The sequence below is a fragment of the Cannabis sativa genome, chromosome 6, assembly GCF_029168945.1.
Source record: "Cannabis sativa cultivar Pink pepper isolate KNU-18-1 chromosome 6, ASM2916894v1, whole genome shotgun sequence".
Lineage (NCBI taxonomy): Eukaryota > Viridiplantae > Streptophyta > Magnoliopsida > Rosales > Cannabaceae > Cannabis > Cannabis sativa.
In genome coordinates this window covers 11441056-11459792 of record NC_083606.1, presented here as the reverse complement: position 1 = coordinate 11459792, position 18737 = coordinate 11441056, and the positions used below count along the sequence as shown (strand labels likewise).

The window sequence follows — 18737 nt, the reverse complement described above, 5'->3', positions numbered from 1 at the left end:
AGTGACAACAAATTGTAACTCCTCTCCAAGTTACAACATGTAGGTTACAAAAGTGTAGGTTATAAAATCATAGGTTACACATTTATTTACCATACACTTAATATATTATTCACATATATTTATCACATTTTAATCTACTTTATTATTATATTATAAAATAATATAACAATTACTATTGCTAATATGGAATCTATATTATAATTTACAGTCAAATATATAAACTCTTTTACTTAAATACACCAATTACAATATAAGAGCACTCTCATCACCCCCCATTATTTACATTTAAATATTATATATTCAAATATTTTTTTTAAAATAAAAATACGAGAGAAAAAAAAAAAGAAAGAATAAAATAAGTTTGAAAAATAAATACAAGTGTGTAACTATGAGCGTGTTTGGTAATATTTATGGTTTTAATTTTTTAATCACAAAAATAAAAACAAAATTTGTGTTTTTAAAAAATAAAAATATTCTCTATAATTTTTTTTTTAAATTTCAAAAATAGAAAATAAAAATGTGTTATATAACTTTTATTTTTATTTTTGATTTTATTTAAGTCGGGTCCACGTCCGGGTCTGGGGCCAGGGCTATTTTCTGAGTCCAAGACTGGGATTGGGGCCAGAATGCGAGTCCCAAGACCAGGACCGTCTTAAACATTTCGGAGACCCTGTTCTAATTTAAAATTTAAGTCCCTACAAAAAAAATATAATTATAAATAGTATTTTTAAATATTATCATTTAGCTATATATTTTACTAAACACTAAAAAACTCCAACTATTTATAAAAATTGTTATTGTGTTTAATATAACAAAAAAAAAAAAAATTAGAAAAAAAAATGGGAAAAAAACAAAAAAATACAAAAAAGGAAAAAAAATTACAAAAATACTTTGGGCCGGCCCATTAAACATTTATACAGTCCACATACAAATATTTACAAAAATACCACATGCACTAAGCCTTCAGCTGTACAGAGCGAACCATGAAGATGAAAATACGCGCTCGTTTCAAAACCGCAAAACAACCAAAATGAAACCAAAACGAGAAAAATACAACTATTAATTCTGGCAAAATCAACTGGAAAAGAATACCTGCAATGATCTAAACTGAAAATGACGAAAAAAAAATCAGAAAAACTGTGAAGAAACTGAAATTACACATTTGTTTTCTATTTTATTCGATCAAAATAACTCCCCCTAATATCGAAATCTATATTCATGAAATGTAGATTTGTAACAAACAGATCTGGAGCTCCCACTAAATCCAAAACAATGTATGATGTGAAAAATTAAAAAAAAAACCTCATGAATAATACATCTACGTTATATACAGTTGCATTTTGATTTATTTTTTGTTTTGGTTGCCTTATAGTTGCATTATCGTTTTATGATAGTTTATATATTATGCAAGAATTTAATTTGATGGGGACTAAGAAATAGTAGTTATACATAGTAAGTTTTGTGCAAATAGTTGCATATTAATTTTATAGTGAAATAACATATGCAAGTAGCAAAACTATAACAAAACTACAAAACAACTAGATGCAAGTGCAAATAGTTGCCTTATAGTTGCATTATCGTTTTATGATAGTTTATATATTATGCAAGAATTTAATTTGATGGGGACTAAGAAATAGTAGTTATACATAATAAGTTTGTGCAAATAGTTGCATATTAATTTTATAGTGAAATAACATATGCAAGTAGCAAAACTATAATAAAACTACAAAACAACTGTATACAAGTGCAAATAGTTGTCTTATAGTTGCATTATCGTTTTATGATAGTTTATATATTATGCAAGAATTTAATTTGATGGGGACTAAGAAATAGTAGTTATACATAGTAAGTTTTGTGCAAATAGTTGCATATTAATTTTATAGTGAAATAACATATGCAAGTAGCAAAACTATAATAAAACTACAAAACAACTGTATACAAACTAAAATACAGGAAAAACTCTTTGAACATCAACATCCATAATAAATCTCATTGTTACCCATTGATGATATAAAAATGGGACTGACCAGGTTAATCTAATCTATTAGCTTTGCCACCTTTACTCATAAATCTTAATCATGTTTGTCCTAATACTTTTCTAATATTAATTTTATAACTCTACTCACGTCAATACTACTATAAGCATGAATTAGATCGTTTTCTTTTCAAGTATAGAATATCATCGGTAATTGTTTCTTATTATTTTATTTTGTTATCTAATTATTTCGACGTGGCTTTGAGCTAGTCCAGCGAGAATGAAAATGACATTAAAATTGTACGAATTTATTTGTACATGCTTATATCAGTTGAATGGCCTAGTCAAAGTCTTCTCTTTTGTCATGAAAGTATTTCAGAAGTTGTAAAGTTAAACTAATAAGTTAAAAAGATTTAATTAAAAACTGAAATAAAATTAAAAATAAAAAGGAAAGAAGAAAAAAAGAGAGTGAAATGATGGATTGATTGATAGAAGTCAATCCTAGACTAAGCAACAATATATAAGAAACTAGCTTTACAATTAAAAATTAAAAATAACAAGAAAAGAAGAATTGTTATGGAAAAAAAATTAAAAATTAAAAACTGAAAATAAAATTAAAAATTAAAAATTAAAAACTGAAATAAAATTAAAAATAAAAAGAAAAGAAGAAAAAAAGAGAGTGAAATGATGGATTGATTGATAGAAAATGAAAAAAAAAAGAGGGAAGAGAGTAGGATTTGATTGATGATAGATGGAATGATGACTAAGTGGTATTTGTGTAATAAAACCAACTTTGTAAGTAAAAATGTAGACATAGGCGTGTAGAGGTATTTAGGTAATAAATTGTGCAAAATGGATTTTTCATGTAAAAATTTCAAAAAAAATTATAAAATGTTTGAAAAAAAATAATAAATAGGAGTAATAGATTTTATTTTTTTTACTTAAAAACATTAATAGAATTGAAGATAGGCTTTGAGAATTGGGATGGAAGTGACTAATGACAAATTGTTAGTCCCTTCAAAAGTTAGGTTTATTAAAAAAAAAAAAACTATTGGGCATCAAAGAAAAAATATATTGTACCCTTTATTTTTTAAGGGCTCTCTATAGTAGCTCACCTTGCACATCATTATGGCCGGCCATGTCCAAGACCTAGGTTGAGATTTGAGTCTTAAATATTGACTAAGAAAAAAAATTGTTAAAAATTGTTTTAAAAGTGAGTTTTTTTTTTTTTGTTTGCGATTCTCAATTAAAAAATTAAAAAATAAAAACAATTTTATAGAACATGTTTTTTAAAAAATATTTTTACTTTTATAATTTAAAAAAAAAAAATTACTACAAAATGCACAATAATACTTGGCTAAACTCTTTAATTATTTTAGCTTACTTGATGGAGCAAATTTTTTAATTTTTTAGATATCATAGCTAATAGCTTATTGTGGATGCTTTAATAGTGTTAGACACTATTTATCCATGCCAAAAACTGTAAATAAACTTTTTTTTTTTCTTGAATTATTCATTTTTTTTTTTTTTGTAACTAAAATTCTCCCAAACTTTTATTTGGCTATAAAATGCAAAATTTTATAAATTATAGCAACTATTGTAAATATACCTATTCTATTTTATTCTATTTTATTTATTTTTATTTTTATTTTTTTCATACGACCTACTATCATAATTTTTTTTGAAAGACATCAAGCCAAAAGATTAAGATACAAAAGATAGCCAAATTTAAACAGCTAAATGGGCAAGCCCGACCACCACACACAAGCCTCATCTAATTCTAACGCTCGTTTTGCTAAAAAATGAGCAACATAGTTCTTTGACCGAATACAATGCGACAGTGATATGCTACTGAAAGAATTTCTAATATGATTAATATTATTAATAACAATACCAAACTTATTAAGACAAGAAGCCCTGTTATTGACAACCAAAATTTATAATTGTAGACTGATTGTAGTACGATGTTTTATTTAAGTGTCAAAATAAGTAAAATCAAATTTGTTAACCCTAAATGTACAGATATTAGCTTTTGTGATTTTTTTTTTATATTAAACTATACTATATATATGTTTATATCTGCTGCTAAACTCGGTGGTTAAAAAGTGGACGAAATGCAATTAAAAATTGGCTAATTTGAATTTTTACTCTCTGAACTTTGATATGTACCAAATCATGCTTTCTGAATTTTTCTGATCGTTAAAAATCCCATCTGACTTATTGAGATTGTTGGATTTAAGGATTTTTGTCCAAATTTACTAAAGAAAGTCTAACATGAATGAAAGTCCAGGGGATATGATTTGATACATGTCAAAGTTCGAGAGACATGATTTGGTAGATATTAAAGTTTGGGGAGAATGATTTAGTACATAAACAATCACTAAATTAGTACAATTGAATAAAATTGGACAAAATTCTTTAAATTCGATAATCTCAATAGTTAATGGGGAATTTTTAACAGTAAAAAAAATTAAGAGATCATGATTTGGTATATATCAAAATTTAGAAGGTAAAAATCCTAATTAACCTTAAAAAAAATCTGTATCTACACCTTTCAAAAAAAGAAAAAAAATCTGTATCTACTATAATTTATATAACTCAAAGAAATTTTAGCCAAATAAATATGAATAAGATATCACCAAACCGAGTTCTGTGACCCAAACATATGAAAACTATATTTTATTATTATAAACACGACCAACTAATTTTCAGCCACGCTTTTTGATAAAATATAATAAAGTGTGCATTGATGTATTATTTTTTATATTTTTAATAGGGGAGGGTTAATTATAATCTTTTAATTATAATTATAATATTATATTTATAAGTTTTTTTTTTAAAAAAATTCTAATAATTTTTGAAAAACTTTAAATTAATTTTTGATAATGTAAATTTAAATTTTTTTTAAAAAATTTATAAAAATATTGTAACTATAACGAACCCAATCATAAAAAAATATTTTAGTATATATTTTAATATCTGAGTAATTATCATTTTAATTATTTTAAATAATAATATATATTATTGTTTAAGATAATTTATATACAAAATATAGGATTTAATTAATTAATTTTATTTTACTATAAAAAAAGATACATGTAAATAATTATTTAAATTTTATTTTTAATATATTAAATGATTGTGAATTTCTTATAAATTTACAAAATATTTTTTTTTCTGAGAAATTTTCAATGTTATTAAAACTTTAAGAGAAATTTACAGAATATAGGAAATGCACAAATAAAAAAAAATGCTAAAAAATACTATTGGTGCTAAGCACCCTCTTAATTATTCGTGTAATTAAGTATCAAGTTCCATATAATTTAATAAATAATTTTTAGCCAATATCACTAATATAAGATGGTACATATAGAAATATTAATCTCTACTAATTTTCAATAACAGTCCTCTAAAAATTTCATATTTTAAGCACATATAAAATATTCAAGATTAAAACTATGTAAATATGAAAAGAAATGGATCCATATACTCATTTTGAATGGGTGATGTGATTCTATAATAAATCACTGTTTCTCTCTCTTACTAAGAAACAGACCAATTTATTTTATTATTTTATTTCTTTTTTAATTTTTTCACATATTCTGAGAATCTTTTCTCATATATACTTTTCTCTATTTCATCATTTTCTTTCCTTTGCTGGTAACACAGACCAAACTACAGAGTTGGTTAGAAAGGAAAGAGAGGAAAAGAAAAACCAAACAAACACACTCTCATCTCAATCTCATCTCATCACCATCACCAGCAGCAAAATCGTCATGTGTGTCAAAGACTTAGAGCAAGTTGAAGAAGAAACAGTGGGAGAAGATCTTGACAACAGCAGCAGCAGTAGCGGTGACAATAACGACAAGCAGAAGCCTTTGCAGCATACCCAGATGGAGAATTTCAATGACGAATCTCCTGTGTTGAGCTTCATCCCAAATTCACTTCCTGTAAGAATTTTGTGATTCTTTGCCCTTTAGCTTTGTTGGGTCATCTCCAATTTTTTAACTTTCAGAGACCCATTTGCTTAATTTATGAAGTTCTGGGTTATTATCTTTCTTTTATTTATTTTTTCTTGGATGGATTGGATTTTCTTTTTTTGCTTATTTCAGCTTAGGTATTATGGAATTTGTTTTTGTTCTAATTTGTGAATTCAAACACTGCCTTTTTTGCTATTGGCTGGAAGCGATCAGTATCTGAACGGTCAAAAACTGTGTTCTTGGGTTGGGAGGGTTGATTTGATTGATTTTTATTTTTATTTTTTTAAAAAAATTATAAATGCTTTGATTGATTAATTTGTTGGTCTATATTTTCTTTCTGTTTATGCTTTTATATTTACCCCTCATTCTTTCATTGAAACCTATAATATTTATTGATGCTTAAGACTTATTTAAAGAATTCTAAGGCATTGTTCAAGATTCATTCTAGATACTACTAATTTAGGCTCAACTTCCTGTTATTCTGATATTGTGAGGGTAACCCTTGTGACATTTAGTAGTAAAAGTAGGAATCAACAGAGTAAATTAGACTATTTTTAGAATCTAATAATCAAGTTTCGTACTTGGTCTACCTGTCGGTGCATACCTCTTTCCATAATTGGACTTGGCTTTCATTATGCTATGTAATATGTTGGCTGTTATTGAAGGTACAGTGAGTTTTTTTTTGGTTTTGTGTGTCAATTCTTTCGTGTTTTTGTTATCTTAACTTGATTTCGTATAATCAATGACTTATTTAATGCAGAGATTTCAATACAGTATTGATGAAGGAGACAACTTCTCTTGCATTATATTTTTTTTATTACTTTGGTCATCCTTTTCTATATTGGATTCTGATAGTTGCATTACCAATTTACCATTTGTGATATTTTGTAGCTAGAGAGCATTTCTGAGGATAGGGTAATTGTAGACAAACAAAACCAGTTTAACTTTGTCCCTGCTCTTCGATCTGGAGAGTGGTCGGATATCGGGAGTCGTCCTTACATGGAGGATACTCATGTCTGCATTAGTAACCTGGCTGAGAAATATGGCTTTAATCTACTCAACAAAGAAGCTATCTCCTTCTATGGTGTAAGTACTCTTACCCCTTTATTTTAGCTGGTCATCGTTTCATGGTTGCTTTCTGTCTTTGATAAAGAAATTTTGGGAATACTGTTTCATCATTCTTGGTCTTTTCATTACCAAATTATCTAAATTTCAATTTTAGTTGATAATTAGCCTTGCAGTCTTAATGTTGAGCAGGCATAAGTCTATGGCCTGGGAGTGTAAATTTCACCAACAAATAAAGAAAATAAAAAGTCGGATGGGCATGAATGATTGTTGGATATATGTTTTGTTACCTGGTAGTGTCGAATGATAAATAATTTCAATGAAGTATCCTCATAAATTTAATGCAAATTTGATTTGAATGATTAGGTGTTTGATGGACATGGAGGAAAGGCTGCAGCACAATTTGTTCGTGACCATTTGCCAAGAATTATTGTCGAGGATGCTGACTTTCCTTTACAGCTTGAGAAGGTAGTAACAAGGTCTTTCATGGAGACTGATGCTGCATTTGCAAAATCATGCTCTATTGAATCATCCCTTTCTTCTGGCACAACTGCACTTACTGCAATGATATTTGGAAGGTAAGCATATTCTTTGTTTCGGTTTCATCTTAGATAATCTGTCCATTTTGATATTATCTGTTATCCTACAAAGAGTAGGAGCTATGATCATCAGATTGAATTCTCTTGGAAGTGACATTAGCAGAACAAGCTGGCTTAAGAGAATAACATTATTGATTTTATGCAAAAACCTAATTAAGTAACAGCTACAAACTTTGATTGAATTTGAGACTGAAAACACAGGCTGGTAGAAATCCTTCTGTAATGATGGCTGTAATTGATCCTGATTGTTTTTACTATACAATTGTGATGATATTTTGAACAGATCTTTGCTTGTGGCAAACGCTGGTGATTGCCGGGCAGTATTGTCACGATGTGCACGAGCTATCGAATTATCAAGGGATCACAGGCCCTGCTGCATCAAAGAAAAGACACGGGTCGAGTCTTTAGGTGGTTTTGTCGATGATGGTTATTTGAATGGTCAGTTAGGTGTCACCCGAGCTTTAGGCGATTGGCACCTTGAAGGAATGAAGGAGATGGGGGACATAGGAGGTCCCTTGAGTGCTGAACCAGAACTCAGACTGTTCACATTGACTAAAGATGATGAGTTCTTGATTATTGGTAGTGACGGTATATGGGAAGTCTTCAGCAACCAAAACGCTGTAGACATTGCCAGAAAGAAACTTCAGGAACACAATGATGTGAAACTATGTTGCAAGGCTATAGTAGAGGAGGCAATAAAACGAGGAGCGGATGACAATTTAACAGTTGTAATGGTGAGTTTTCACTTGGATCCACCTCCTCAAGTGGTGGTAGAAAGGCCAAGAGTCAGAAGAAGCATATCTGCTGAAGGACTTAACAATCTCAGAAGCCTGTTGGAAGGGACCTTGAACCTTTAGCTTTGTTAATTTTTCCCATGAGATTGAGAGGTCAAGTTCAGAATCAGTCAAGATTAGTAGTAGTAGTAGTTAAGCTGATTCATCAGAGTTTTATATCTGTGTTGTATACACATTCAGCCACCAAAAGAAAACTGCCTCTTGGGCTTTCTCGTTTACTTTTCTGATGCCCCATTGGGTTCATGGATAGATGGAAGAGAAAACAACAGATACGTGGGCTCACCAAATTTTGGGACAAGTGTTTGTAGTTTTGTCTTTCTTTGACCTCTTGACCATGTCAGCAATAAGGGAGGTCAAGATAATTCGTCGAAATAATTTGTAAATACATTATTCTTAGCTCTTTGCAATATCAGTTTTTCTAAACGTACACTGAAACTGTATATAACTGATTGATTGGATTGTTAACCATTATTTATGGATACTCTCATTTAAATGATTTCTATGATAAAGTACAAGATTACACCAAATACACCACTTTCAAGAATTATATATTTAGTATTTAATATTTGTTACAACATTAGTATTTTGACAACTTAAGAATGCTAATTATTTGTAAAACAGAAAGGAAAATGTTTATCTTAAACCAAATAGAATAGGAAGAATTTTATTCAGTAACTGTCTTTGTACATGTATATGAAATTTGATAATAATGAGTAAAGAATAAGATGCAAAAATATGGCTTGAGCAACTTTATCATTGTGCTCTGCTCTTTCTTCCAACATGAAATAAAAGTATTAGGGAAGAAAGCTCATGTAAGTGTAACCTTCAAAAAAGAAAAAAAAAGGAACTAAACTCAATGTGTGTCTACAGTATTCCAACACCATTTTCCTTCGTTCAACTTCCCTTTAATCTCAGTTCTAGCAATACGAATCAAGAACAAACTTGCAAGAAAAACTGAAAGAATTAGCATTAGGAAAACATTGTTCCATCCTTTGGTGGAAATATACCCAGCTAAAAGTGGTCCAAGAGCTGCCCCAACAGAACCAGTTCCATCTATGATTGCAGTCACAGTAGCTAATGCACGAGAGTTTCCTCCTATCATGGTCTGAGTACCAAGATCAGCTGCAACAGCTGTTGTTATGAGTGCATACGGGCCATTTACAAGCAACCCGGAAAGGAACATCAAACATATGTTGGCAATCATAGAAACGCCTCCATAAACCCGGTAGAAAACAAGGGCTGGAATTGATAGTAACAAGAATACTATTGAAGTAAGGGCACGAGCTTCAATTACATCAGAGATCAAACCTGCCAAAATTCCTCCACAGACTCCACCTATATCGAATATTGTAGACAGAATTCCTGCGGTTTTGTGTGACGAATGTACACCTGCAATGGCTGCCATGACAAACCAAGGAACAAACTTAAAAGTGGCTTTGATCAGTGATCACTTAACAATTCATTTCATACAGTATTTCATTTCACTACATAAGTAATGTGTTCATGAAGTTTCACATGCCTAACATTGCTAGTTAAGAGAAACAGTTATGATTAATACCTGTGTGTCTTATGTAGAAGGGCAACCAGTATAGAAAAGTGTAAGCCACCAGCTTGGAGAAGAAGAGACAGAAGGCGAACGGTGCCACACCCGGTAGCTTCCATGCCTCTAAGAAACCAATTGCAGCTAAAGAATCAGTATTCTCAGCTTGAAGAGTATCTGAATTCTCAGTAACAAGAGAATCAGAATTCTCAGTTTGATCAAGAAGCCCAGCTTTCTCTGACTCCACTTTCTCTACAGAATTCTCCACATTGCCTTCTTCTACACTCATCTCAATCTCCTTACCAAGAGGCTCAAATCCCAAATCATCAGGACTCACAACAAGAAACATAAACACTAAAACCCCAACTAAAATCACCAACATTCCAGGCACCAAGAAAGACCAACCCCATCCAAATTCCAAGACCCCAGATGCTACAACAGATCCAATAATATTCCCCACAGACGTGTGTGAATTCCAAACCCCCATGATCAAACCTCTCTTAGATTTTCCAAACCAGTTTCCCACAACTGCCACCACACAAGGCCACCCAATTGACTGGATAATCCCACAAACAATTTGAACACTAACATAGAACCAAAGAACATGGATACTAAACCAATAGCCTAGACCAAATATTATCGTCATTATACCACTGCCCATCATTCCAAACACTAGAAATAACCTCAAATCGATCCGATCACCGACATGACCGGCGAAATACATACCGATCGAATAAGACAAAAGAAATGCTAGATCGAGTTCGCCTAATCGCTGAGTTCCTTCTGGACCATCAAAAGGAGCCCAACCGGTATCGATCGAGCTCGAATTTGATTCAGCCAAGTTCACAGTGGAGTCAGTTGTGGATGAATTTGAGTTGATGTTGGGTCCAAGGACGCTCTTGACAATGCTAGGAGGTTTTCTAGAGGCATGAAATGAAGCATAGGCAATAAAAGTTAAGATTAGTACTGAGATTTGGTGAAAAGTTAGAGTTTTGTTTGGGGGTTTTAGTTTTGGAAAGAGATTTAGACCTGGAGCTAAAATTTGAGTATTGGGTGGCATTTTGATCTAGACCTTATAATTCACTACAACATTGTACACAGCCTATACTTTTGATACAGAAATATTAATGATTATACAACGTTATATGATTCAAACAGTTTTACAAAACCCTAACCCTAGAAAATTGCAGAGGATGTGAACAAGTGGGGAGAAGAAGAAGAAGAAGAAGCTGGTGGATCTAAGTTAGTTGGTACTTGAGTTGTTTTTGGGTTTCTTTTTTTTTTTTTTTTTTTTTTTTGTTGTTGAATAAAGACTTGGGTTGTTTTGAGTTGAAGTAATTGGATTCATATTCCAATTTTTATTTTACTTTATTAATAGAAAAAAAAAAAAATTGGGAGTTTAGAGCAAATTAGTTTTGAAACATCTGCAGTTTCAAAAGTCAAAAAATCCAGGTATGAATATGATTTTCTTAAAAAATAAATATATGAAAATCAACCATTAATTCTATCAAAAAAAAAAAAAAATAATAATAATAAAATCAACCATTATTATCATTTATCCACACTTGCACTTGCATTTGCATTTGATACATTACTTTTCTTAGTCAATAAAATACAACTTCTTCTGTTTTTTAGAACTTTATCCAACACAAAATCGAATTTTTACTGTTTATATTGGTTTAGGGTTTTAAAATGAGAAGAAAAAACTGTTATTTAAATGAATTGGAGAAGAAATATCCTTTAATCATGTAAATAATTAAGTATATTAATCAAAGATCAAACATCTAGAGTCATATTACTAAAACTTAACTGAGCATAATAGTACAACAAATAGCATTACTCATTTTTTGTTTTGTGAGAGAAAATATTGGTTGTAATGTAATAACAGACCAGAAAATTTTCGACCAATGGATGTGATTTGTGGGACTCAACCAAAAGTGATAGAATGATCAAGAGTTGTAAGTTTGTAACTGTCAAATTTCAAAAGTTTTGTTGGTGCCAAATAAATAAACATGCATGTCTTGAATTATGTCAATATCGGACTGAATCTTACGCATTAAGACATGAGAAATTTATCAATCTATACTTAAATTAGATTTATCCACTTAAACTATGCTACCGCATCATGCAAAATATGCTACAATAAAGTTTTTCATCTAATTTTACTCCTAAAAAAAAAATAAAAAACTAACACTCACCAAACTTCTCATCTCTCTCTAACACTCACCAAACTTCTCATCTCTCTCTCTCTCTCTCTCTCTCTCTCTCTCTCTCTCTCTCTCTCTCTCTCTCTCTCAAAAACTCATACCACACACACACCCACACTCTACCAGTCAGACCACCCGTCACTTGAGCTACTGTAGTTCGGTCACCTTACATTAATGTGGAGTTAGTTGGACAACCTTGAAATTAAAACTTTTAGAAAGAAATTCCTTTAAAAAATAATAGGTATGTAATTTCTTTAGTAATTATTATTGGATTTAGTTGTATTTATGTTGATATGAATAGATCTACACATATCCTTGTTTTTATGTATCATTGAAATACGGCGATTTTGCATTTTCTGGATTTTTTTGCGAGTTTAGCGATCTTTAACGATGTTATTAGCGACATTTAGCGATAAAAGAGTGTGTTGGAGGTCGGGGATGAAATATAACGATATGTGGCGATGTGTCGCAATGTATGTCGCGACACACTGTAGTTTTGTGTTATTTTGATGATTTTTGCCATTTATATCGATATTATTTGCGATGTTTATTGATATATTTAGGCATAGTGTCTGGTGAAGTCCAAAATGACATTTATCGACATGCAGCGATGTGTCGCGATATAGTTTTCGATGTATTCCACGATAAATTACAATATTTTTCGCAATATTTCTCGACATATTTTTTATATGAATTATTTTTTTTCTCATTTTTGTTTGCATATTCAACTGTGTTTGTAGTTGTACTTTATGATGGGGCTTGGGCTGTCAAAAGTTTCAACTGGATATTCAATAACCCAAAAAAGTAAGATGTTAATGTTTGAGGTTAACACTTCTTTATAGAAGAAGCATGAAAATTTGTATGAAGAGTTGGATATAGACCCTCTTGTGTATGAACTGAAAGTAGAGGTGTGTTACATGTACATGAAAGGCAATATAATACCGCTGGAAGTTTTAGTGAAAGATAGTCAAGTAAGTTTTTTCTTAAGAATGAAGGCAAAAATGAGTGTGGAGAACTTGATGCCACTATTTGTGACTAAGGTTAAAAGGCATGCGATTTTGGAGCTTATTTTTCCAACTGTCCCCCCAAGAAGTGTTGTTGGGAGTATTTTCCCAAAAACAGATCCAGCGGTAGGTTTGAATGAGCAGGCCCCTACTAATATAGATGAGGATAAGGTTGACAATGTATTTGACCAGTTTGATGAGTTTGATGCTCCCTTTTACAACAATGATCATGTGGTAAATTTGAACGAGGATGGTGATGCAGAGTTGCAACTTGGTGAAGCTATAGAGGTACATGCTTTAAGGTTAGAACTACCTCCGCTACCTCCAATGAACCAGAGGACAGAGCATGAAAGAAGAACCCCTCGTAGTGAAAATCACCAAACACAAGGTACTAGTAGCAACCAGCCAGTTCCTTCTCGTAGTACTGTACCATTTGATTTTGAAGTTTGTACAAAATTCAAACCTATTGTGTGGACAAGAGAAGACATAGAGGAAAATAATATGTATACAACTTCTCTTAGTGGTACACCTTCACGGGAAATGCACGTTGGCAAGTTGTACACAAATAAGACTGAATTGAAAAGTGTAGTGAGAAGGTTTGCATTGAAAATGAATTTTGAGTTCATGGTGAAGAAGTCTGGCGCCAATGTTTTTTACGCAACTTGCAGGGATTCAAATTGCAAATGGAGAGTGAGGGGGAGGAAGAAGACACGTTATGACATGTTTGAGGTCACTGTATTCCACAACGAACACACATGTGGCCTAGATTCTAGACATGCTAATAACCATCAAAAAGCGCCAAGGTAGCATATGGGCTTTAAAATTGTCTTCGTTGGTACACGAGAAATCATTATCGTACACCCGAAGATGCCACTTTTCAATGTCTACCCCAATAGCCACACAATGTTGTTGTCTATCAAAGTGCAGGACGAAGTATAAGAAGGCTTGGTCCTTCTAACATGGTAGGTAATGACCCTCCATACCCTTGTAGTATTCTATCACTTGGCCATTGGAAGATGCTTCTGTCACCCTGGTGATACCCCCAAATGCCCCTGAGGAATTGTGGGAGTGTTGTGTCAAAATCACACCCGACTAAGGGTACAATTCTAGAAAATAAAAGTGTCTCCTCCTCAGCATGTGTAATATGACATCTATATGCTGCATGAAAATGAGAGAAAAAACCAATAAGTTTAAATTAAAGGACAAATATTGCATCAAATACATCATATCGCAATCTAAATCGCGAGATGTTACAAATCAAGTCGTATTTCATTGCAACTTAAATCGCGATATGTCGCCACATGTTGTGAAAGTACTATACTAACCACAAGCTAAAAAACTATATTGAGGAGTGTATATGTCGCCAAAGGTCACAAAATGTCACGAACATATTGATATATAGATAACATGAAACAAAAAACAAACAGAATATGGATAACATTTCATGTCGCGACAATGTCGTGAAATGTCAAAAAAGGTAACAGAGAGCAAAAAGCAATCATAAAATGGATGGCATTTTATGTCGCAAAATATAAATTTTTTTTACAGGAAAAAAAAAACAATAAAAACATTATAAAAGAGTACCATAATTAAATACTTACATCATCGTCCAACCAATCCCCCATCAGTAACAACTTCGTGAAGAACTTCACATCACCGACGCTAGTGTGCACATTCCTAGAACGGGTATTGGGAATGTCCCCAATCAACCACCTCTTGAACGTACGTAGCAATCTACGGTCTGCTGGCATTTTTGGATCTACGTTCTTTGGAAAAACTCACTTCTTTTTCTTTTTCTAAGTGTAGTCCTTCAAGTAGCAAGGTGACTTCCTCTTCCTCACAAATGGTACATCTTCTGGGGGTCCAGTCAGGAGTAGAATATTGCCCTGTGATTGTGTATCACCAATGGTCGTAATAATTGCTTCCGTTGGAGTACACGGTGCCTCATTATCATTTGGTTCCTAATCTTTTGGGAACACATCTTCATTATCGCTCTCCACAAGTCGGTAATTTGCTTTGTCATCTATTGCTTGGGTGGGTTGTGGTTCTCCCTCCTTCGGCTTCAACATTGCCATCAAAATGGCGATCTTAGCCAACAAATCTCTTTCAGATTTTTTTTACTGTCCGAAAAGGACCGCCTCATATTGAGATGGCTATTCAATAACTCTGTTTGTGATAATATGATGGCAGCCTGTTGTTAGGTTATAATTAACCTATATTTCGGGTCTTTAAAGTTAGCATTATCTCGTCTATTGGTGTCTTTTGGAGCAGTTTTACGCTTGATTTTCATTATTTCAGGTTCCCGGGGTGTTAAAGTTCAAATTCAGTCAAATGGCGAAAAACTGGGACAAACTTGGAAAAATTGGAAAATTTGGTTCCTGAAGCATCAGTAGTCGCGACCTCTGATGAGCCTGGTCGCGACCCTTTTTCCTGGTCGCGACCCAGGTCGCGACTTCGTAAGATAGGCAGAAACTCGGTTTTTCGAGTTTTGCCTGTAGTCGCGACCAGCTTAAACGCTAGTCGCGACTATGTACGGAAATCGCAGATTTGACCTAATTTTGATTTTTCACTCAATTGGAGGCTCACCACTTATCCCTATATAAGGAATACGACATTGAAGGTCAAAGGAAGCAAAAACAGACCTAATAGTGGAGGCAAAGTGGAGAGGAAGCTATCTTGAAGACCCGGAGCGATACCACCTTCTAGTTTCTTTCTTTTACCCTTTTTATTCTTCTTTATGTTTGTTTTTATTTCTGAATTAATCATGGATGTTTTTAGAGTTATTATGAACTAAATTTCCCAATAAGGGAGGATGATGATTGTTGTTTAAGTTTATGCCTAGTTAATAAATAATTGCCATTCCTTCATCTTATGTGTGAATACTATCTTTATTTGTGTTTAATTTCATGTGTAAGCTTGATCACCTTTTACATGTTCTATGATCCTAATTCGAAATCTGAAAAGTGAGAATCGGGAATGCTAAAATTTGGATAGTCTAGGTTTTGATGTAAAACGAAAGTATTTACATAGCCTAGTGACTAATAGATTATTGCTTAATGCTGATTTTGTGTTGATCTAATTAAGAAGTTAATTAGAGAACATATTATTTAGAACCTAAAAGATCTGAAAAGAGTTAGGTTAATTTATAATCTGTCTTTCACATTGAGATAAGGATAGCAATTAGGCATTAACCTAGGTAGCTTATCAACAGGATTCACCTCCCTAATCTCTCATCTTGATTAATCTTCGTTTATTTTCTCTTTAATTTCTGAGTTATTTACTTTTAAAATTGCAACTTATTATTTTACCAAATAGAATCATAATTATAATTTAGTAGTACTCAATCCAATTCCCTGTGGTTCGACCTCACTTGCGTGAGATACTACTTGATACGTACACTTGCGTAATAAACAGAAAAATTCGTAACAAGTTTTTGGCGCCGTTGCCGGGGAATTGTTTAAAGATTGATATTACACAAAATTATACTAACTTCTATTTTGGTATATTTTCTCTTGCTGATTTTTCTAGCCTTTTTCTTGCAATATTTTCTTGATCTATTTCAGGAATCATAAGTGTATGCGCCGTCAAGGACAAGCAGTGATATTGCCAGTTGATCCCGAAATCGAGAAAACTTGTAGGAGAAACCGAAAGAACAAGAGGCAAGAGGGAGTTTCAGCAACTGCTGAAACTTCAGACATCATGGCTGCCAATGTTGCAAACAATGGAGGCAATAACGGTAACAATGGTGGCGCAGTAGAAGATCAAGCTAATGGCCGCAGCTTGAGAGATTACATTCTCCCTACTCTGACGGGAGTGCAGTCATGTATCAGGCCACCGGCAGTGGATGCAAATAACTTTGAGATCAAACTCCGCCATACTCAGATGGTGCAATCTTCGGTTCGGTTTGGTGGCCTCCCTTCGAAGATCCTAATCCGCATCTCTCTAATTTCATGGAACTTTGTGAAACCTTTAAAGTTAATGGAGTTAGTGATGATGCTATTCGACCGAGATCGTTCCCATTCTCTCTTAGAGAGCGAGCCAAGAGTTGGCTAAACTCCTTGCCACCCAACTCTATTGCCACCGGAATGATGCGGCAACGAAATTCTTGTCAAAGTTCTTTCCTCCAGCCAAGTCTGCAAAGCTGAGAGGAGAAATTAATAACTTCTGCCAACAAGATAATGAATCTCTCCATGAGGCTTGGGAGAGGTTTAAAGATTTGATCAGAAAGTGCCCTCACCATGGTATAGAGAAGTGGATGCTGGTCCACAACTTCTACAATGGGTTGGTAGGAAATACAAGAACTTTAATAGATGCTGCAGCTGGAGGAGCCTTTATGAGGAAGAGTGCTAATGAGGCATATGATCTATTAGAGGAGATGGCTCTAAATAATCAACAGTGGCCAACTGAGAGGAGTCAATCAAAGAAAGTAGCTGGTGTGTTAGAGGTCGATGCCATCACCAAGTTGACAGCACAGGTTGAGGCATTGACAAAGATAATTGCAGGGCAAGCTAAACAAGCCCAAGTTGTGTGTGAATTATGTGGGGGAAGCCATCACTTTTCAGAATGTCAAGCTGATGTGGATGATTTGCCAATGGATGAAGCTAAAGCCATTGGAAACTATTCACAGAACAACAACAACAATTATGGGTTCAACCAGGGTAACAACCGAAGAAACAGTGGGTTCTATCAGCAACGAAATCGAACCGAATCGAATCAACGGTTTAATCGGCAACAAACCTGCGGTGGAAATTCTAGTTTGCGGACAGATTGCGCTTCAATTCATGACTGAAACTAGATCTTCAATCAAAGACCTGCAGACACAGATGGGCCAACTAGCAACTCAAGTAGCAACCCGTCCTCAAGGGAATTTGCCTAGCACAACTGAAGTAAATCCCAAGGAAAACTCCAAGGCAATTACCCTGAGAAGCGGTAAAAATTATGATGGTCCTGAATTGCCACAACTAGTGAATGGAGAAAAGGAGAATAAAGAGCAACCGATGTCAACCCCAACACCCACTCCAACGAAGGCTACTGATAGTCAACCACAGCCACAGCAGTCTCCACCAATTAATATAGATCACCATGTGAAAATACCCTATCCTCAGAGGCTCAGAAAGTCAAGTCTGGACAAGCAGTTCACCAAATTCCTGGAAGTGTTCAAAAGACTTCACATTAACATCCCCTTTGCTGAAGCTTTAGAGCAGATGCCAAGTTATGTGAAGTTTATGAAGGAAATCCTGTCAAAGAAGAGAAAGATGGAGGACTATGAGACAGTGGCTCTAACTGAAGAGTGCAGTGCCATCCTACAGAAGAAACTCCCTCCTAAACTCAGAGATCCAGGGAGTTTTACTATTCCTTGTACTATAGGAAAAATTGAGGGAATAAATGCACTTTGTGACTTGGGAGCTAGCATTAACTTGATGCCTCTATCGGTGTTTAAAAGACTGCAGTTGGGTGAAGCAAAGCCAACAACAGTAACTCTCCAATTGGCGGACCGATCACTAGCCCATCCTAGAGGAGTCATTGAGGATGTGTTAGTTAAGGTTGATAAGTTCATCTTTCCAGCTGATTTC

At 33.3% G+C, this 18737-nt stretch overlaps 2 protein-coding genes and 1 non-coding gene across 3 annotated transcripts; 1 reads left to right on the top strand and 2 right to left on the bottom strand.

Annotated features, from left to right (window-relative positions):
• Window positions 1-5436: 5436 nt before the first annotated feature.
• LOC115724774 (probable protein phosphatase 2C 27) lies at window positions 5437-8940 on the top strand. The gene is made up of 4 exons (XM_030654121.2): window positions 5437-5925; window positions 6847-7041; window positions 7387-7598; window positions 7903-8940. Exons 1-4 carry the CDS (start codon window positions 5752-5754, stop codon window positions 8474-8476), a joined length of 1155 nt encoding a protein of 384 aa, XP_030509981.1. The 5' UTR covers window positions 5437-5751; the 3' UTR covers window positions 8477-8940.
• Window positions 8941-9045: 105 nt separating this feature from the next.
• Window positions 9046-11404, bottom strand: LOC115724773 (putative glycerol-3-phosphate transporter 5). The gene is made up of 2 exons (XM_030654120.2): window positions 9972-11404; window positions 9046-9811 (listed from the first exon to the last, which is right to left on the bottom strand). Exons 1-2 carry the CDS (start codon window positions 11011-11013, stop codon window positions 9267-9269), a joined length of 1587 nt encoding a protein of 528 aa, XP_030509980.1. The 5' UTR covers window positions 11014-11404; the 3' UTR covers window positions 9046-9266.
• A 5898-nt stretch (window positions 11405-17302) lies between these two features.
• Window positions 17303-17409, bottom strand: LOC115696157 (small nucleolar RNA R71). Its single transcript, XR_004007748.1, has one exon. It is a non-coding gene; the product is annotated as a small nucleolar RNA R71 (small nucleolar RNA).
• Window positions 17410-18737: the final 1328 nt, after the last annotated feature.

Coding starts and splice junctions, on each gene's coding strand:
- LOC115724774 (XM_030654121.2), top strand. CDS start 5,752: ATGTGTGTCAAAGACTTAGAGCAAGTTGAAGAAGAAACAGTGGGAGAA. Junction 5,926..6,846: donor TCATCCCAAATTCACTTCCT/GTAAGAATTTTG, acceptor GATATTTTGTAG/CTAGAGAGCATTTCTGAGGA. Junction 7,599..7,902: donor ACTGCAATGATATTTGGAAG/GTAAGCATATTC, acceptor TATTTTGAACAG/ATCTTTGCTTGTGGCAAACG.
- LOC115724773 (XM_030654120.2), bottom strand. CDS start 11,013: ATGCCACCCAATACTCAAATTTTAGCTCCAGGTCTAAATCTCTTTCCA. Junction 9,812..9,971: donor CTTCTACATAAGACACACAG/GTATTAATCATA, acceptor TTGTCATGGCAG/CCATTGCAGGTGTACATTCG.